The 22,178-nt window shown below is 38.2% G+C and overlaps 1 protein-coding gene across 4 annotated transcripts; it reads right to left on the minus strand.

Moving 5' to 3' along the window:
* Positions 1 to 848: 848 nt before the first annotated feature.
* Positions 849 to 20,511, minus strand: LOC138704529 (carbonyl reductase [NADPH] 3-like). Of its 4 annotated transcripts, none has more exons than XM_069832507.1 (6): positions 20,279 to 20,495; positions 18,491 to 18,619; positions 13,336 to 13,467; positions 12,241 to 12,479; positions 7,973 to 8,187; positions 849 to 3,135 (listed from the first exon to the last, which is right to left on the minus strand). In XM_069832507.1, exons 1-6 carry the CDS (start codon positions 20,309 to 20,311, stop codon positions 3,011 to 3,013), a joined length of 873 nt encoding a protein of 290 aa, XP_069688608.1. In that variant the 5' UTR covers positions 20,312 to 20,495; the 3' UTR covers positions 849 to 3,010. The 4 variants fall into 4 exon arrangements, with proteins under 4 accessions (XP_069688608.1, XP_069688609.1, XP_069688611.1 ...); XM_069832508.1 differs by having other exon boundaries at positions 20,059 to 20,487; XM_069832510.1 differs by lacking the exon at positions 849 to 3,135 and adding an exon at positions 4,383 to 5,593 and having other exon boundaries at positions 20,279 to 20,509.
* Between the last annotated feature and the right edge of the window lie 1,667 nt (positions 20,512 to 22,178).

The following is a 22,178-nucleotide window of genomic DNA, read 5'->3' on the forward strand; positions in this document are numbered from 1 at the left end:
TCCGACATTGTCAGTCAGTAGCTAGAAACATTTTTTTATGTTAAGATGTGTGTATATTAGCCTCTTAAGATGCCTAAAATCAAATCGAGTTTAAGATTGCGTCTACAGCAATAAGTAGATGAATTTAAAAACATTTTTACTACCAACGGAAAAGTGTTATTTTGCCAACCATGTGGTAAATCAGTAAGTGCAAATCAGAGCTCTCAGGTAACCCAACATTTTTCTGGAAACAAGCACATTGCCGCTGCTTCATGTGTGCATTCACGACAAAACAGTGGATATAAAAAATGTGTAAAGTTGCTCAAGTATTGGTTGGTGTGCCTGCAGGTGGAATTGACGGTGTATGTGTTTGTGACATTCCTCTCTTTAAATATGCACGTCTAACGTCCTGTGATGTGGAAAGATCGTTTTCACAGTTTAAGTCGTTGTTCAGAGATAATGGGCATGCATTTGTTATGGAGAATTTGGAAATGACCTTTGTTGTTCACTGCAATTCTCGGACAACTACTAGCAACTGATACTCAAGTGTGATTGGTGAGTACCTAGTGACAATTTTTTTCAAGCTAAGTAAGGTATTTTTTTCATATTTAAAAAATATTTTTTTTTTTATTTTAGCAAATATTTTCGTACTTTTTAGCAAATAAAAAATAAATATATTTAAATTTTTTAGCACAAAAATCCGCTCCCTAGTTATTACTAGAGCCCAGACAAATATCCCATTCCTTACAATGTGTGCGCATTGCGAGTATAGTTTGTTTGATAGGAATGGTAGAGGACGCAATCCAGGTAAATTGGAACTAAGCGATAAGGACAGGGGTGTGTAGGTAGTTAAATACAGAGTACAAGTATTAACAAGGGAGTGAAACATTTATAATATAGACTACAGTAAATAAATATTGTTTACATTGTAATAATCATTAGTTCTGTACTATCTGAAAACATAAATTACAATATATAAATATACCTAGTAAATAAAAATAGTTCGTACAATGCAAAATATACTAGAAATTCATTTGTATTGTCATCTTTGTTCTGCAAACACATTGCAATGAATAGCAATGCATATATGTATATATATTATATACAGAGTGTCCCAAATTGATGTATACATTCTTTGAGTGTATTCCGAATCTCAGTGCTGAGCAATCTGATGGTATCACAGTGTTCTAAATTTCAACGATGACGTCACTGATGCTCCACTGGTGTCGCACCGGTTCCATCAGCTTGCAGATGTGGTGGCAGTCTCCATCAGTGAATCTGATTGGTTCTTGTATAGGGCGGGAATTAGCAGACGAATGACATCGTGCACTGTTGTGTCATGGCGGTGTGTTCTGCTGTATTGTTTGTAATGAGCACAACGTAAAAACAATATGTTAATGGCTTATGAGCAAACGTGTCAACGGACCCGTTATTACTACCGGTTCAAGAAATAAATTGTTTATGCTCTCCTTTCTTTGAACGAGATGACAGTACGGAAATTTCGCAAAATCTTGCTAGCGTAGCACAGACAATAACTTGTACAGCTGCTATGATAGCCACTGAACCTTCAGCAGTTTTGTTCCTATTTCGCTGCAGCGTGACGTCATTGTTGTCCACCGGTCCGGTGAGATTCGGAATACGCTGTGAGAAATACTATCTCACAGCAAAGATATGAGGTAGAAATACGGTTTTTGCGGTTTATGATTCAGAAGGCAGTGGAAAGCATGGAAACTGCTTTAGAAGTAATGAAATGTTTTGATGTAAGTGAACAAATTATGGTACAGTAATCACAATTTGGGAGCATGGTTTATTTGTCGGGAGCAAGCAGTCCAAATAACTGACTTTTTTTTTTTTTTTTTTTTTTTTTTAATAATCACACGTTATTAAATGAAGATCACACTGGAAGAACAAGGTAAGTAAACTTCGTAAATGTTTCTGGATTGCAGTTTGGAATGTAATATATCAACCAGCTTTGGTGTAAGCAGCTTAGATTTCCTGCAGTTAATCTTACATTCTTCAACAATATGCATTACAAATTTGAATACTTTATGAACTCAAACTTTAGTATAGATAATATTGAGCAAATTATCTGTTTCTTGCAAAATAAAGAACAGGATTTAAATATGAATAGTTCAATACGGTACAGTATCTCTCTCTGCATTCTACTGCAGAAGATGTGGACATCCACAACAGAGACACAGAAATTACCTCTCTTCACTCAGTTGCAAATATATGTCAACATATAGACCAGCCTCATGGTCTAGTGGTCAGAGCTTCTGGCTATAGTTCATGAGGTACCGGGTTCGATTCCCGGTTAGAGCACAGGAATTTTTCCTTAAAGGGGATTATTCCTGTGTTCGTCCATGGTCTGGAATTTAGTTAAGTTTAGATTTAAGACCTCTCCTGGCACCACATTATCATAATCATCCTATCACATCATCGGGGTAATGTAACTCCGCCTTCCAGGCGCCCCAACCTCAGAAGTGGGTTACAACTAAGCTACGGCCAGGAGAGAAGACCAGAAATGTCGAAAAGACAACCTGGTGGCATTAGATAAAAAAAAAAAAAAGTCAACATATAACCAATCACATTTTACATTTAACCCCACAACTCAGTATTTAGGTGCTAGGTGCTGAAACGGAATTTAAGTCCCCTAGTAGAATTAAATTTACATGACGTCACTCTTTTGTTCTATTTTCGAAATGGTTAATCATAATACAACCAAAACATCAGACTCGAAAAAACCGCATGAAAATATCTCCACTAGATTACGAATTGTGACCAATTTTGTGTAATCCTGCATGATACGTACACATGTACGTAAAACCACTGCAGAGCTACCCTAGAGAGCTGCGTACACACCTATGGCAAACTGGCCTGAGAGGTTAATCACTTAAGGGTAGTAAACAAAAACTATGAAAATACTGATGCTGTAATGTTATATAAAAGTACAAACTGGAATTTATAAAACTCTTTCAACAAACAATGAAAATAATGACTTCAGTATAGGAGAGTAACTGGCAGCCCACTTCTAATATGGACCAGGCATTGGACCATTAATCCAATCTACGATCTCTCTGTTGCACCAGATGTAGTTTCCACTGGGAGACTTGACGTTGTCTGGGAGAAGTGCCAGATAGAGAGGTGCATCTGCTCCTGGAGATTAAAAAACACGTGTACATGTGAAATCATGTTTGAGCATTTCATAACATCAAGATAACTGAATGACATATTGCATAACAGGTAAGTATACTTATTTGAACTTAAACTAAATAGCTATAACAATAATAATAATAATAATAATAATAATAATAATCTTCTTCTTCTTCTTCCTATCAAGGATGGGTAAATCCCGTTCCGAGACTAACGGAATTGCGAAGTCCATCTTGTTTGTGGCCGACCAATATCTCGTCTGCTTTGGGGTTGATAAAAACATGCTTGCCGTGGGAAACGATCAGGGGGCATCCGTTGTACATGCATATACCATTGTTGTTGATAGGTATGAATTTCTTCGACCATATTTGTTGTTTTAAGTTCTTTCTGTATGTCTTCGCTTCTCAATCTATCCCTTAATGTGACTCCCAGGGTGTGTCTTAGGAACCTCATTTCTGATGCTTCTATTCTTTTTCGATCTTGTTGTCTTAGCACCCATGTTTCACTTCCATAGCGAAGGGCCGGTTTTGATATAATGTTGTGCATCCTGATTTTTAGATCTTGTCTCATATTCTTTCCGAAATACCTGTTTATACATCCGTTTAATTTATTGTATTTCTGGACATTTTCTTCTAGATCAGCATTAAATGTAAATGCTGAAATAGTACAGCAAAGTAATAATAATAATAATAATAATAATAATAATAATAATAATAATAATCTTCTTCTTCTTCTTCTTCCTATCAAGGATGGGTAAATCCCGTTCCGAGACTAACGGAATTGCGAAGTCCATCTTGTTTGTGGCCGACCAATATCTCGTCTGCCTTGGGGTTGATAAAAACATGCTTGCCGTGGGAAACGATCAGGGGGCATCCGTTGCACATGCATATACCATTGTTGTTGATAGGTATGAATTTCTTCGACCATATTTGTTGTTTTAAGTTCTTTCCGTATGTCTTCGCTTCTCATTCTATCCCTTAATGTGACTCCCAGGGTGTGTCTTAGGAACCTCATTTCTGATGCTTCTATTCTTTTTCGATCTTGTTGTCTTAGCATCCATGTTTCACTTCCATAGCGAAGGGCCGGTTTTGATATAATGTTGTGCATCCTGATTTTTAGATCTTGTCTCATATTCTTTCCGAAATACCTGTTTATACATCCATTTAATTTATTGTATTTCTGGACATTTTCTTCTAGATCAGCATTAAATGTAAATGCTGAAATAGTACAGCAAAGTAATACTAATACTAAAATAATAATAATAATCACCACCACTATCGCCATCAGGCTGGGTCCAGTCTAGTGAAGCACATTTTGAAACTTTTCTAGTAATCTTTTTCTTGGAATTCATGAATTTCTGTTTCCCACAGGTTCGTAATTATCAATTTAGACATACATTTTTATTTTATCTGTTAATTTAAAGATTTCTTTATCTCTTCCTACTATCTTTGCTTTTCTTTCTGTCTTTCAACGTGTTGCTCACAACATGTAAAAATCTCATTCCTGTGACTGACTTCAATTCTTTGTAAGGTTTGTCAGAGTCCAGAATTCAAATACATATAATAATAGCAAGGGAGCTTCAACAACAGCCAAGACGAAAACCATGCTACTTCCAGAATTGATTTTCTTGCTGTGTGGAGAAATGATCTGTACATTTTGCCTCATCTCTTTTATTCTGGGACAGGATTCTCTGTGTATCACAGGCTTCTTAGTTTGCTTCTGTGGAAATTCATTCACACATGACAATGGGGTTTAGGACTAGAGACTAAAATCCTTTAAGAGAGATCCTTACTCACCTGTGTAGTTTCTCATGCCAAGAGTAACATAAATATCTCTCTCTCTCTGATGTGATTTGAACTAGAATGTCAATTGTATTCCATTTCAAACAGAGGGACTGGTTTCTGATACTCTGGTTCATAGATGCTGAATATTAATAAAATGTCCCCAACAGTTAAAACAAAACTGCTGTCGACATGTTTCATGTCTATATTTTATCTGTGTTCTGGTCAATTCAAATATAACTTGTTACAATAAAGTTTTCGTTCTTAAAAATAGGGGAACGCAGGAAAAATTCTATGAAGCATTATATACAGTATATAAAATCTCATTAATATCACATCATCTATAGCTAAAACTTATGAATGATCGTTTGCGTTTGTAAATTTACTAATCTGATTGGCTATGTATTGTATACTTTTAGTAGAGCCATCGATGTAGCTCAGCAGACTCGCTGGGCTGCTGATCCGGAGCTGCGTTCGGGCTTGGGTTGGATCCCCCTTTGGTCTTTGGTTTCTTCCGAGGTTTTCCCCAGCCGTGGGACTGAAGCCGGATGGTCTATGGCGAGTCCTTGGCATCAACCCCTTTGATTTGATTACCTGGTTGGGTTTTTCCGAGGTTTCCCCCACCAAAAGGCAAATGTCGGGTAATATTTTGGCGAATCCTCGGACCTCATCTCATCTCACTACATCTCGCCAAAATGTAAAAAAAAAAAGAAAAAAAATGTAAAAAATTGCACAAAATTGTAAAAATTGTAGAAAATTACTAAATTGTAAAACTATAAAAATTTGTAAAAATTGTAATTGTAATATTGTAAAATGTTGACTTGTTCCACATCTTAAAGCTTCATTGCTCATGTAAGATCTATGGAATAAAATAAATGAATGAATGAATGAATGAATGAATGAATCAAACTATATACAAGGTAGGGCATTTTCAGTGAACTATTTTTAAATTGTGACAAAACTTTATGAAACGAAAGAAATATATATTTAAATAATCTAATAGTTTATTTATGTAGCAGGATAATATTAAAATGGATTTGAGGGAGGTGGGATATGATGCTAGGGACTGGATTAATCTTGCCCAGGATAGGAACAGATGGCAGGCTTATGTGGGGGTGGCAATGAACTTCCGGGTTCTCTAAAAGCCATTTGTAAGTAAGTAATAGGGTATTTATACTTTTGAATTTTGTTCATTTACACGATTGAAGTTACTTTTTAGAAAAAACATCCTTCAAGTGACATTCTTCGCTTGTAATGCACTGTTTAAATCCTTCCTAGAAACTTTTCATGACATAAACAAGTATACTCCTGACCAATGTGTTCAATTTCAAGCCGAATCTTACGATGAAAGAGTAATAGAACGGAGAAAAATTCTCTCCGGCGCCGGGATTTGAACCCAGGTTTTTAGCTCTACGTGCTGATGCTTTATCCACTAAGCCACACCGGATACCCACCCCGGCATCGGACAGAATAGTCTCAGTTTAAGTTCCAACTCTTGGGTTCCCTCTAGTGGCAGCCCTCTGCACTACGTCATAGATGTCTATGAACGTAGGACTGAAGTCAACACATGTGCTGAGGTGCACTCGTTATGAGTGACTAGTTGACTCTTTCATCATACGATGACGCAGAATATCTGCATGGGAATATTATATGTACTTCGGTACATTAAAATAATATATATGATATGCTTAAATCACTACATGATTTAAGACAGCGCTTATTCCGTCGGATCCTGGCCAACTAGTCACTCATAACGAGTGCACCTCAGCACATGTGTGGACTTCGGTCCTACGTTCATAGACATCTATGACGTAGTGCAGAGGGCGGCCACTAGAGGGAACCCAAGAGTTGGAACTTAAACTGAGACGATTCTGTCCGACGCCGGGGTGGGTATCGGGTGTGGCTTAGTGGATAAAGCATCAGCACGTAGAACTGAAAACCCGGGTTCAAATCCCGGCACTGGAGAGAATTTTTCTCCATTCCATTACTCTTTCGTCGTATGATGACGCAGAATATCTGCATGGAAATATCATATGTACTTCGGTACATTAAAATAATATATATGATATGCTTAAATCACTACATGATTTAAGACAGCGCTTATTCCGTCGGATCCTGGCCAACTAGTCACTCATAACGAGTGCACCTCAGCACATGTGTGGACTTCAGTCCTACGTTCATAGACATCTATGACGTAGTGCAGAGGGCGGCCACTAGAGGGAACCCAAGAGTTGGAACTTAAACTGAGACGATTCTGTCCGACGCCGGGGTGGGTATCGGGTGTGGCTTAGTGGATAAAGCATCAGCACGTAGAACTGAAAACCCGGGTTCAAATCCCGGCACTGGAGAGAATTTTTCTCCATTCCATTACTCTTTCGTCGTATGATGACGCAGAATATCTGCATGGAAATATCATATGTACATTAAAATAATATAAGCTGAATCTTGTTCTTCAGTTCTTGATTATTGTATAACCTAAGGGAAAACACTCTCTGAAAGAAAAAATCTGGATTTGTCAAATTTGGTGACACTGAAGAGTGTGTCATCTTGCTGAACAGCAAGCACTATCAACCTTATCTTTTCCATATTTCCTGCGGTCCTCACTGTCTTGTATGAGGATGAGGTTTGTTTTAATTCTTCCATCTTTGCACCTGTAACTTGCCCACTCATTCACAGTTTTGCTTGAAGAAGCTGGACCTGGCCATCCTGGTCACCAAATTCTCTTCGAAAAGCACACCGAACTTGTATGATGGATTCTGTTTTTATAAACTGCCTCACACAGAAATGCTGATCAACGTTCCATTGAAAACTAAACAGTAGTGTGTTGTGAACCACTTTTGGGTAAGCAACTGCCTGTCCAGATGTTGTATGGATACAGAAGGTGCTTATCTAAACGTGATGTCACCACAGACCACTGAAAGTAAATCCAAAATTATGAACCAAATTGTTGCTACCTTCATTTTTTCTCCTTGGCCTTGGTTAATTAGTAATACCAAATTAAACCTAGTTCGCCAAACATGTCCCACCCTTACGATGAACATTATTTCAAAGAGTATTACCTTGTTCTATTGTCAATGGTCCCATATGACTTGTCATATCAGTGTCCACATAACCAGGATGAACAGCATTCACTACAATGTCTTCTCTAGAGTCAGCATCGAATGCTCGTTGCTGGATGAAGGTCAAGGCACTGACTCCAACCTTAGAGACAGCATATGCAGCATATGCAAAATTCGGCCAACCCTTCTGCTGGTGCTTATTTTCCATTGCGCTCCTACACACAGAAAATTCAGAATCATATCTGATGTCTAGTAAATTGTAATTATGAATGGATATAGGGAGAAGGAGGGACAGGAAAGCATCTTGTGAACAAAATTAGATATGTGACTACACATCCAGAATACAGTTCAATATTAGTTTTTAAGAAAGATAAAGACATCCCCTTTATATGCCATTAAGGTGTATGGGGAACATACATATAAGTGTTTAAATCAAATATGAACTTCTGACTATTGTGACAGAGCTGGGATACGATCTCACGACCGGCAGAAGGAGAGCAAGGTCGGCCGTAGTTCAACGCGGAAGTTGCGCACGCATCTGCTTCCTGGAACATGTGCTGTGGCATTGAGAGGAGAGAGAGCGACTGCGGCAGAGAGGGGAGAAATCCAGAAAATTCGAGAGTGCCTTCTCTGGACATCCGTGGAAATTTCTAGCATTGTACATTCTCGTAGCTATGGTTTGGTTATAAATTACGACACGAGAGTGAACTTGAGCAGTCGTTGTTGTAATCATTGGACAGCAAGCCAGCCAGTCTTGTGTAACAGTGAAGCCAGCTTTGAGACCGGAGTTCGACTTGAGTGTGTCTGCAGCTGTGCAAGCATCCGAAGTCCTGAGTTTGAGTGCAGTGGACCGCAGTTGGGGGACCTGAGTTCGAAGTTCAGTGGACTGTCTCTGAAGGTCTTGGGTTCGAGATACTATGAACTTGAGTGACCGAGCTAGAAGAACTAGCTAAGGCAACGAACTGTGAACTGAGAACTGACAGTTCTGTTTTGTAAATAGTGCTTTGTGAACATTAGTTAAGATTAACAGTTCATTGTTGTTCTCAATAATCCAAGTAAATTGTCATTGTCGTCTGTGGAGTGCAATAACGAATACTGTGTTACTGTGTGGGGTGGAAATCCCATTGTTGACGGAAGAGTTTAAACTAAATTATTGGAAGTGACTGTTGTTGAAACAATAAAATTACATTATTGTTTTGTATAAAAAGTTACACTATTTAAAAAATATATAAGTGTACAAGAATGAATCCTGAGGCCTTTTTCATGAAAGTTCTATTTTTATAGTCGTGACGCTGTTATTCCCGGCGTGACTCCTCCTCTTTACTTACGTCTTATGAAGTCAAGGCTCTATAAAGTCTAGGTAGGTAGTATTGTTCGCCATTTTTGTTATTCGTTGCCGAGCTACCAGACGACAGATCTATTTGCCACACCGTTAAACATTATCATGTCGTAGCTGCTATGGTAATAAATCAAACGCACTGTAATTCAGAAAATTATTGAGCGGCAAATAACGTCCTCGTGAGCTTTCTGCGAACGCCAACGAAAGAGCCAAAATGGCGGGCGATTATATATTAAGTATTTATCCAGCCTTAGGAAATGCTTAACATCTTCATCAGCGAATCACAAGACGCACACATTTAAATGCAGCTGACCTGCAACGTGATTGGCTGCCGGAAATTAGAGTGACAGGACTATAGCAGTTACTTATTAGGAGTGTAAAAATTAATAGTTAGCAGTGTGGAAAGTTCTGTTTCATGAAGAAAGCTCTACATTCCTAAATTTCCTACACTGATTTTAGCAGACAGTAGTGTGGCCTCATTCATAAAGTATGTGACATACATACAAATAATTATTCTTTCTATTGCATTTCACAGCCTGCTCTATGCACAGAATTTATAATTATTCATCTTAATTACACAAATTTTAAAGCTTTATCACTATATATGCAGAACACATCACAAACGTCAACAACACCTATAGCAACATAGCCAAAGATATGGAAATACTACATACCCAACCGAAAAACCAGAAACTAAACACATTAGAACAATACGAAATATACATATACACAAAAACACACCCACAACAAATCCTCAACATACAATTGAATTTCAGAACACACACACTATTTGACTCCACACTACACAACACAAACGCACCCTCACCGGGGGTGAAGACACGCAGTTCTAAAGATGGTTCCCAAGCCGAAACTAGTCAAATATAATATTCATTTTCCGGGCTGAGAGGCCGTGGTCTATTAGTTGGTTTTATACCAGACGTTTCGTCTGCAACTGCGGCAGACATCTTCAGTGGAGTGGTATCCGAGGTCGCAAGACTCTTCTCGGCGTACCTGAGGCAACTGATCCTGTGTCTGGTTGTGCGGGCGTATTTATAGTGCGGCTTGCGGGCCGAGGCCTGTTGTCGCTGCGGTCCGCGCCGCTTTGTTCGCTGCTCCCGTTCTGGGTTCCGTCCTTTTGTTGTAGTGGCTTCTTATCTGTTCTGTTTAGGACCGGGTACCAACACTTGTTTAGCTTTACGCCTTCTTCCTTGCGATTAAAGTTGTTGTTATGTTTATGTATTTCGATCGCTTCTCTATGTAGACGGGGGAAGAAGTGCGTCGTCGTGCTCAAGATGTCCGTGTCCTTGAATCTTATGTTGTGATCGCCCTCTTGATAGGCATGTGCTGCCACTGCCGATTTGTCGATCTGTCCTAGGCGGCAATTCCTATTATGTTCTGTCAGTCTCGTCCTGATGCTTCGCTGTGTAGTACCGATGTACCGAATTGCCGCCTAGGACAGATCGACAAATCGGCAGTGGCAGCACATGCCTATCAAGAGGGCGATCACAACATAAGATTCAAGGACACGGACATCTTGAGCACGACGACGCACTTCTTCCCCCGTCTACATAGAGAAGCGATCGAAATACATAAACATAACAACAACTTTAATCGCAAGGAAGAAGGCGTAAAGCTAAACAAGTGTTGGTACCCGGTCCTAAACAGAACAGATAAGAAGCCACTACAACAAAAGGACGGAACCCAGAACGGGAGCAGCGAACAAAGCGGCGCGGACCGCAGCGACAACAGGCCTCGGCCCGCGAGCCGCACTATAAATACGCCCGCACAACCAGACACAGGATCAGTTGCCTCAGGTACGCCGAGAAGAGTCTTGCGACCTCGGATACCACTCCACTGAAGATGTCTGCCGCAGTTGCAGACGAAACGTCTGGTATAAAACCAACTAATAGACCACGGCCTCTCAGCCCGGAAAATGAATCTACATCTATAGACTCCGGCCGTGAAAGCCTACACTGCAAAATATAATATTTTTAAACTTAGTTTAAATTAACACGTGAAAGTAATACATATACATTTTTTATAATAATTATTACAATATAGTAACTCAGTTGTAGTGTTTTTTAACATGTCAAAATAAAAGAACAGAAAGGACAGTTTCTGAGAATAAAGAATCTATTAATGGCAGTCCACCAAGTTCACTAATATTACTACCAACTTCAGCTACATCTTTCGGCCATCATAGAAGTTTCTTAATGAATACTTAATATTTTATATTGTTCACCACATTTTTTATTATTCTGCATAGTTGCTTTAGACACACCAGGAGCAATGTTGTGATATTGTGCTCCAATGCCTAACTAATATACAGCAATTGTAATTGTTGTTTTGACGTTATGGTCCTATTCCTTTAAGTATTACGCTTTAAAAATTGTTCAGTGGAAATGAACAGTTGATTGAATTTATTAGAGGTTAGGCGGGACATTTCATTATGTTCATAGGTCTCTGCCATAAAACCATAATCTATCCAAGATCTGAACATTCTTGGACGTTTCACAAAAATATTTTTTTTTCATTAGGGATGAGGAATGCATTTCTAAAAAGTTATTTTCAAAAACGAAATATACCTTATTACTCATAAATCTATTTTTCTATTTACTTTTATCATTCTCGATTAGCTAACTGATAAAATGAACTATTGATTATTAGAAGTGTAAATTAGCGGAACTCATATGTTATGAAACAGCATTGTTACGACACTGCTAAATGAGTCCTACAGTGCTGTTATTTTACACTGCTATTTATATGAAACAGCTACTAGTTTTAGTAGTCTAAATTATGAGTCTACACTGCTTATTAGTAGACTGTTAGTTTTATGAAATAGGCTCCTGGACACTGGAAGACGACAGTCGTTAAAGAACAGAATATATATAGAAAAAAAATAAAGTTACTAGTAGTATGTAATACTAACTGTATGAAGTCTTTCATAAGTTCAGATAGTTGTCCTATAGTCAGAGTTGGACTGGCCAATTTTTTCTTGAGTTCATCTCCAGGTATTCGGCTAAGGTGGCCAGCAGAACTTGACAGATTCACAACTCTTGCATGTGGACACAGAAGTGGAAACAATGTGTCACATGTTTTGAGCAACGAGAAGTAATTAACATACAAAGTTTTCTCCGCTTTTTCACCAAAAGGCTCAGTGGCATTGATCTGTAACAAATCCAAAGACACTCTGATTATTTATCATGTGCAATGTTTGTGACCAGTAAAATGATCTTTAGACTTACTTACAAATGCCGTTTGTGGAATCTGAAGGTTCATTGTTGCCCTCACATAAGCCTGCCATCGGTCCCTATCCTGAGCAAGATTAATCCAGTCCCTACCATCATATTTCACCTACCTCAAATCCATGTTAATATTATCCTTCCTTGTACATTTTCGTCTCCCCAAAGGTCTTTTCCCCTCAGGTCTTCCAACTAACACTCTATATGCATTTCTGGATTCACCCATACATGCTACATGCCCTGAATTCTGACTTGCATTACACGACAGAGAGTATGATTCAGTGTACTTGGGGAAAAATCGAGTTGTTGTGATGTGTCCCAGAGCTATGAAAGTGTTCACACTGAGAATTTAGTAGGCAGCAAACAAACCCTGGAAAGTTTCTACATATTTTAAAAGAAAATGTCATTTATTTTGCTTCTCAATTTACTAATTACTTGATCATGAAATTCCAGATATCTTAGTTGATGACGCAGTATGGTACTTTATAATTCCGAAATTTTATAAAACATTACTCCACTAAATATTATAATATAATCTACCCTTTGAAGAGCCACGTGATTTCATGATAGCATTATTTTTTATTGACCTAACTGCAAGGAAATATTGTATGATTTATTTGAAAAGCCGAGCTACTGCTGCAATATATTCTACATGTACCTATAAGCAATTAAGACATAAGCTAATCTGTACGTAAGGACGAACATTCTGTTGTACATACAAAAGTAGTATATGACTATATATTTATTCCCTATAAACTAAAATATGTTACTAGAATTCTCACCTTATATGCCATAGCAGCATTATTAACCAAAATATCTATTCCACCATGCTCCTTCTTTATGAAGTCACGAAATGAATCCAAACTTTCTTGATCAGTGATGTCTAATTGATGAAATTTCGGCTCCAAACCCAACTGGAAGAAAGAAAAATCAGTTTAACTCTCGATAAATAAACAATAAAGTAATATAGCATCCATATATCATTTTGAAATTGTTTAGAAGTTTTTAGTATTTGTCACAGACGAAGTGCAGATATTTTCTTGAAGGCACAGGTATTGTTTTAGAATTAATAACTCTATATAACAAAACATAACTGTCATACTTTCCTGATCATAGCGATGGCTCTATGATCAGATTACTATGGCCATCATAGTAGTTCATCTAAACATTCTAAAAGTCTTCAAGTCAATGTCATCAAAATAGAAAACAAATAACGAAAATAGATTCTTTTTATTTATTACATATTCCTTTACTAACTTAATTATATTTTTAAATCCCAAACCATTTTATAAATTATCATTTTATTTAACAATGGACGAACATCTGTGCCCTTGAAGATTTTCAAGTCCATGGCGGCATTTACCCTCTATTACGACATACAGAGAGAAAAGTTGTTCTCTATGTCCTAACAGAGGGTTGTAAATGACATAGAGGAGGAGAAGCAGCAAATAAAACACGTATAATTACCTAATTCGTTAAAAAATGGGGTCAATGTTGAAACAACACATCTTTTTGGAAAAGGAATATGCATATAAATACTATATTTCTTCATCAATTGAGCTAAAAATGGAGTCAATATTAAGACATAACATCTTCTGGAGAAGGAATATGCATAATTACTTTATTTCTTCATCAATTGGGAAAAAAAATGGAGTCAATATTACAAGAACAAAGCTAAGTTTATCTCTTTAAAAAATACGAATCCAATAACCCTTTTTCAGGACTGATAACGCACCATATTCCGATATTTTCAATATGTTCTGCAGGTTTTCTGTACTCCAATAACGGTTATTTTGGAGAATTAACGTGACTACTAAGATAAAAGCATGTTTCATCACTGAAAATATTACAGTGGAATTTACAGGACTGCTGAAACCAGCTACGAAAATTAATTCTTGTGACACTTTCTCCATAAAGACTGTTTAAAACTTTCTCACAATTATAATTTCGATGATCCATTGATTAAAGTTCTCGTTAACACTTTGTTAAAAACATAAAATTTACTCTGTCACACGTTAAAAGTGTTAAAATTGTTAAAAAGGTATTTACCTTCGACAGACGACCCGTTTCGACGCTATTTGTCGTCATCTTCAGTGTCTCTTGAACCACGGCTGATTTTGGCTCTGCGATGTGCAGTTGTCGATGGTAGGGGTGGGGGTTGGTTGTCTGTATGCTATGACGTACTATTACGTCAAACAACGTGTGCGTATTGAACTGTTAAACAGTTCACAGTTAAACATCCTAGAACAATACGAAATATATAAGAATACAATAGCACACCCACAATATATACTTAATACGCAACTACAGTTCAATACGCACACATTGTTTGACGTCATAGTACGTCATAGCATACAGACAACTAACCCCCACCATAGGAGCAACACACCCCCACCCCTACCATCGACAACTGCACATCGCAGAGCCAAAATCAGCAGTGGTTCAAGAGACACTGAAGACGACGACAAATAGCGTCGAAACGGGCCGTCTGTCGAAGGTAAATACCTTTTTAACAATTTTAATACTTTTAATGTGTGACAGAGTAAATTTTATGTTTATAATTTCGATGTCCAAGATTACACCTCGTTTTAACAATATGATTAATTGTAAGCAAGAACGCACTTGTTTATTCATTCTGGCAATCATCACTTCATAGCAATCACACACAGAGAAGCAGGTGATAAATGCAGACCAACAGATTAAGACCTCATCTGCCAGCTAACTTTCCAGTAGGATGTTCGAGGAAGAGGAGGAACAGCAGCAGCAGCAGCAGCAGCAGCAGCAGCAGCAGCGGTGGCAATTGTGGTGATGGTGGTGGTGGTGGTGGTGGCAATGACAGAAATGATAGTAGTAGTAGTAGCCACCAACATAGCTCAGGCAGCAGTACATTTGCCTGCTGATCTGGAGATGCAGTTGGGCATGGGTTATTTTTTTTAACTTGGTTATTTAACGATGCTGTATCAATTACTCGGTTATTTAGCGTCAATGGGATTGGTTATAGTGAGATGGTATTTGGCAATACGAGACCGAGGATTCGCCATAGATTACCTGACATTCGCCTTACAGTTGGGGAAAACCTCGGAAAAAACCCAACCAGGCAATCAGCCCAAGCAGGAATCGAACCCAAGCCCGAACGCAATTCCGGATTGGCAGACAAGCACCTCAGCCAACTGAGCTACGCTGGTGGCATGGGTTCTTTTCCCACTTGGGATGACTACCTAGTTTGGTCTTTTTCGAGGTTTTCCCCTACTGTAAATCATGACGAATCCTCGGCATCATCTCACTATTACCAATTTATTAAACACTAAATAACCTAGTAGTTGAGTGTCGTTAAATAATTGATTACATAGTAGTAGTAGTAGCTGCTGTAGAATATACACCCAATACAAGTGGTGCATATTGACCAAATCACATCAAAATTTTGTAACATGCACTTTGATCTCCTTACAAATCTAATACTTGAGATAAATGAGTACTGGTATCTAATTCTGATGTTCTTTTACGAGACCAGGCGATATCTTATCTGAAAAAAACTAGACTTCAAAGTAATCTCTTAAATGACATGTTTAAACTCTTGTATTTACTTTGCATTATGCACATGATACAGCATTGCCAACTCCCCTTATTTTGTCCTATTTATTTATATCTCCTGTCTCTAGTATTTCACTTGGCTTCACCATGTAGGATAATGATTACTCTAGCCTATATGAGGATTACATATACTCGTACATTAGAAGTCTGTATACTTTCGTTATAGTTTATAATTTTTGGGAATAATTTATCAGTCACATATCCTATAACGAAGAAAATATATGCAGCATAAAATAATTAGATTCAACAACATAATCGACCTGGTTGGCGCAGTTGGTATAGTGCTGGCCTTCTATGCCCGGGGTTGCGGGTTCGATTCCGGGCCAGGTCGATAGCATTTAAGGGGAGGTGGTACACAATATCTCCGCAATGTTAAATTTGCTATCTTTATTTTGGATTTTCTCTAAAACTACCAATCCTAGGGCGATGAAATTTGGTACACTTATATATTGATGGTTTCTGTATTGATTGACATTTTTGTAAATGGATCAGTACACATACACATTATATTTTAACCTGCCATGGTGTACCATCTCCCCTTAAGTGTGCTTAAATTCGACAGGCTCATGTCTGTAGATTTACTGGCATGTAAAAGAACTCCTATGGAACAAAATTCCGGCACACCAGCGACGCTGATATAACCTCGGCAGTTGCGAACGTCATCAAATAAAACATAATATTTTTTTTTTCAACAACATATACAGTACTATTAGCAAAATACTTTGTAATAAAAGTAGGAAAGACATTATAGATTACGGTGAGTAAATTAATGGGAGTACTAGCAGGCCTATAATGGAAGTGAGATATGGACTATGATGATGAAAGACAGAAACAGATTGCAAGAAGAAGAAATGCGATTTCTTTGAAGTATAGTCAGAATGTCATTACTAGTTCATATGAGTTACGTAATTAGAAATTGTCTAAGAGTCGAGTGTTCCTGACACTAATAATTTGTGAAAGAGTAGGCCTATATTTTCCTCCTGAACCTCTCTGTTGGTAATTAGTAGATTAATATAATCTGCTATTAAAATGTATTTTGTCTGACAACATGAAATTCATTGCTTTGAGAGTTACAACGTGATTTCTTATGCAGTAGCTAGATGGCAGCATAGTGAAATTGATCGAAGTTGTTGCTGACAAAGCCTATGAGGCTGACCAATCTGTTATAATATGTGATCTGAGCTGGTACACAGTTAGGTGCATGAGACACTATTACAAACTTCGACTTTCATTTAATTATTCTACAACGAATTTTATTACAAATGTAGTATATTACAAGCTTTTCGATTTAATGGAAATTACAAGATTAAATGATTTTTAAATATGGTTTATTTAACGATGCTCGCAACTGCCGAGGTTATATCAGTGTCGCCGGTGTGCCAGAATTTTGTCCTGCAGGAATTCTTTTACATGCCAGTAAATCTACTGACATGAGCTTGTCGCATTTAAACACACTTAAATGTCGTCGACCTGGCTGGGATCGAACCCGCAACCTCGAGCACAGAAGGCCAGCACTATACCGACTACACTACTCAGGCCGACAAGATTCCATTATAATTAGATGTTTGACAGATATTCATCTACTACTATTACTGAATTACATTGTATCCATTGTTTACCTCCACTTCAGTGTGCACATGCAAATGTGGAAAGGGTGCTTATCTTATGAATGCCCACAGATCAGAAGAAAAAGAAAGAAATGAAGAAAGGAAGAAAAAAACAAACAAAGGAAGAAAGAAAAGAAACTATTCACAGATACAATGTGTTTGCTTTAGATACCATGATGTCCACACCTGTGGAGTAATGGTCAGTGCATCTGGCCGCGAAACCAGTTGGCCCGGGTTCGAATCTCGGTAGGGGCAAGTTACCTGGTTGAGGGTTTTTCCGGGTTTTCCCTCAACCCAATATGGGCAAATGCTGGGTAACTTTTGGTGTTGGACCCCGGACTCATTTCACCGGCATTAACACCTTCATTTCATTCAGACGCTAAATAACCTAGATGTTTATACAGAGTCGTAAAATAACCCAATAAAAAAAAAAAAGATACCATGATGATACAGTGTGGGACTCACCTCACCAGCCCTGGCTGAAAAGGAACATCATAGGGGAAGCTGGGAGTGGAGATGTGAGATGAAATGCTGAAAAATCGCGGCATGGTGAAATCACGAGGACCAGAGCAACAAGCAGCAGCCAATGCATCATCATCATAAACTGGTAAAGCGTTTTGACACTATTGCTCTTGCTCACAAATCAATGGAAAGAAGGTAAAGAGAAAAACAAAGTAACAATAAGAGAAGTTTACGATAAATGATCTATCATTATATACAGTACATGACTCAATTTTACCTTTTTCAGTTCTGCTACTGCTGCTTCACCCCTTCCAACATCTCTAGCCGTCAAATAAACAAGTCCTTCATACTTCTCACAAAGTCCCTTGACAATTGCATAACCAATTCCTTTGTTTCCACCAGTAACCTACAAAAACAAATTGAATTAGTAAAGACATCTCCCTTTGGCATTTATTTAAGTTTGGAAAGTACCCACGTATCTCAAAATCTTTATCCATCTGGTTTTGTGTCATAGCTTACCAATACATTTACAATTTTCATACAAGTGTCCACCACTTTCACAAAGCAGGCCTACCATTCATTCAAATCATTGTTCCATTATAATAACAATGTTACATGCTTGAAACTCGAAGGCAATAATTCTCCAGGAGAGCTAGGCTTCCTAAAGCAGTAATTATCTGTAAGTACTGGTTTTTTGTTTTATAAAATTAATATTTTAAAACTTTCTGATTATTATTCCTAATGTGGAAACACTTAGAAAAACTGAGCGGAAAACAATCGTAGTTTAGATTTATTAGACTATTTACGTACTTACGGAAATGGGCTGATTGGATGAGGTAATCAGCCATTTTGTGTTTGATGTTTATAATAGGATAGGAACTGTTTGGCTCTGGCGCATGCGCTGACCTTTCATGCAGTGCCGACGTGATCCTTACGTGAATTTATTTTCGCGTGTACATTCCAGATCAAATCAAGCAGTTCCCTTCCTGCTCTGGTTACACAGCTTGCATATATACGATGGTTAGGTTTGGTATGTTTAGGTTTTCATTAACCAAGTCCGCGCAAGATCCTGTCGCGAGCCGCACGTGTATAAATCGATGTTTGATGACGTCACATTAATTCGATAGGGGCGCGCTTCCATTCAGGGGCAGTGGCATTTCCTCTAAGGTTAGAGCCCTGTTTAGGTGTGTGTTTAAATCGAAAAAAAAGTCATATAAACATGCGTCCTATTCTCAATATTTTCTAGCCTCTAATTTTCGATTAATCGGTGACAGGATTTTTTCTCGTTGCCAAACTTTCAGAACAGCCCCGAGGTTCACTCAGCCTTCTATAAAATTGAGTACCGGGTCTTTCCCGGGGGTAAAAGGCGGTCAGAGCGTGGTGCCGACCACACCACCTCATTCTAGTGCCGAGGTCATGGAAAGCATGGGGCTACCTCCATGCCCTCCGAGTGCCTTCATGGCATGTTACGGGGATACCTTTACCTTTTACACACACACCTAAACTGAGCTCTAACCTTAGAGGAAATGCCACTGCCCCTGTACGGAAGCGCGCCCGGAATGTATTTTTCTGGAAAGGGCAGAACCAATACTTATAAATATTTATCACCTTAACTATCCCAAGCAAAACTAAGCTAACCTAACCTAAGGTAAACTAGCCTAGTAATGTTATGTTAGCTTATGTTAGTTTAGTGTAGCCCTCTTGTGATAGTTAACGGGGTTATTTAAGTGATGGGATGCCAAGGAATTGTCTAGTGTGGGGGGGGGGGGGGAGAGATACCGAAGTTACACCAAAGTTTCCCCACACACTCAACTACTACAGTACCGGTATATACACTTTACTTACCACAGCAACCTTCATTGTATAATAAATGATGAAGGAAAATCTTATTCGTAGTACTAACGTACTAGGTGCACTCGGCTATATAGAAATAAGCATCACCCACTCACAACTTTATCACATAGTAGAATATTACAAGGCCACAGTCCACATCTGCAATTTCACTTCACTTATTTCAAAGCGTTTGAAAACATTTTACTTTTTCAGGATAGTCAACAATACTAACATATTTCCCAGCGCCGTATGTCAGACGTGTCATCTGTTTCTTGTTAAAGACAACTCGTTGATAACCATAGACAAATAACAGATAGCACTCTTTCACGTTTTGATTACCGAGCCGTGCCAAACAAAATACAATCGAAATGGTGGTAGTAAAATTCGCGACTATATTACATAATTCACTCCATTAGTCAAGTGCAAGGTTTATGCAGTACAACGGCGGTGTTTTAAAATTAGATCATACACAGTATACTATGATCGGATCTAGGTTTGAATGCACAAAAAAAAAAAAAAAAAAAAAAAAAAAAAAAAAGCAGATGTAGTACGGTCTGAAAATAGGTTATCACAACGAAATAAAGGGGGGGGGGGAAGGTGTGTTTCAGGGAATATCATTCAAATGAAGGAAAGTAAATTTCCAGTTAATGTTCATTCCATGAAGACATGATCATCTTGGCTGTCTGCGCATGCTTAATGAAAACCTAAACTAACCAATCCTAACCTTCATATAATATGTGAGATGTGTAACCAGAGCAAGAAGCGATCTTCTTGATTTGATCTGGAATGTATACACGAAAATAAATTCAACTCAGTATCACGCTCCATCTACATGAAAGGTCCGCGCATGCGACACAGCAAAACTGTTCCTGTCGTGAGTCCCTCATCTAAGCCACATAATCTACTCGCAATATTTACAAATACATCGGGTATTCTTTGGAGAATTTGCTACAATAGCTTTGAACCGTGACGGTACGGTTACGACCAAATTGAACTACATACACAATGTCGCCAACATAAGGACATGACGTTGGTCTGTGGCGTCGTTGGAATGAGAAATTTGTTTCTTTCTCTACCTCCTTCGTTCTGAACATTACCACTATTAGAGACAAGATGTATTGGATTTGGAGAAACTTTAGACCATTTCCCACTGACATCCGCCATGTTGCCTTCCCTTGCGTTATTTATTCTTTTAAGGAAAACCAACACAGCACACTAAACACAATGGTATATCAACAAAAACAAACTTTTCCCTCGTGTGCAATTGACACTTGACAGCCTTCAACTGTTTTTCAAGTTAGCCAACACAAAAGATTATCCCTCTATATCTCGAAGTTTGCGAAATTCAAACCAGTAAATTACAGAAAAAAAAAGTTACATCATGAAATGAAAGCCCTGAGCGACCTGGGCTTTAAATAGGGAACTCCCACTCACGCACGGCTCTTTTAAATGGCCTCGTTACGCCGTAAATATGCGACAAATTCGAAAAGGAAAGCGTCTAATTAAAATAGAAACTTAATTCATAATAAAATACTGAAAAACTAAAAAACGTTTTTTGTTTTTCATTTTTGACCGAAATTTCGCCGATGCATTACTTTAAGACGTCATGTCTGGACTCATGTTACGGAATTAGTGCTGGTTGGAGTCCTCATGGGAAAAGAATTTTTTCATGAAATTCCAGCCAGTATATGGAACTGGTTTCCACCCAACATCGTGATGAATTTGGGGAACTAGGCTATGATAGGTAATGAAAGTCACTTTCGAAAACCAGCTATAATAGTTGGGGGGGGGGGATCATCATGCTGACCATATGATACCTCCGTACTGGTTGAATGATCGTTCACCTCTGTTGAGACATATGGCCGTGAGATAGGATTGCCAACCCTCCCGTATTTCCCGGGTTCTCTCGTATTTGTCCCTAACTTTTAAAGACTCCCAGCTCTCGTATTTTTCATCTCTTTGAGCATTTTTCTTCCTTACTTTTGCATAATGTAAAAATTGTAATTCTAAACATCTGATTTTGTCGTGAATGATGATTTATACGATTAATTTTGTTGTTCAAGAGATATATTAAAATGTGCAGCCTTTCTAGAACAGCATGAAAAAGTAGCGGGCAGCAGGTTCAGCAGCGC

The sequence above is a fragment of the Periplaneta americana genome, chromosome 8 (assembly GCF_040183065.1).
Source record: "Periplaneta americana isolate PAMFEO1 chromosome 8, P.americana_PAMFEO1_priV1, whole genome shotgun sequence".
NCBI lineage: Eukaryota > Metazoa > Arthropoda > Insecta > Blattodea > Blattidae > Periplaneta > Periplaneta americana.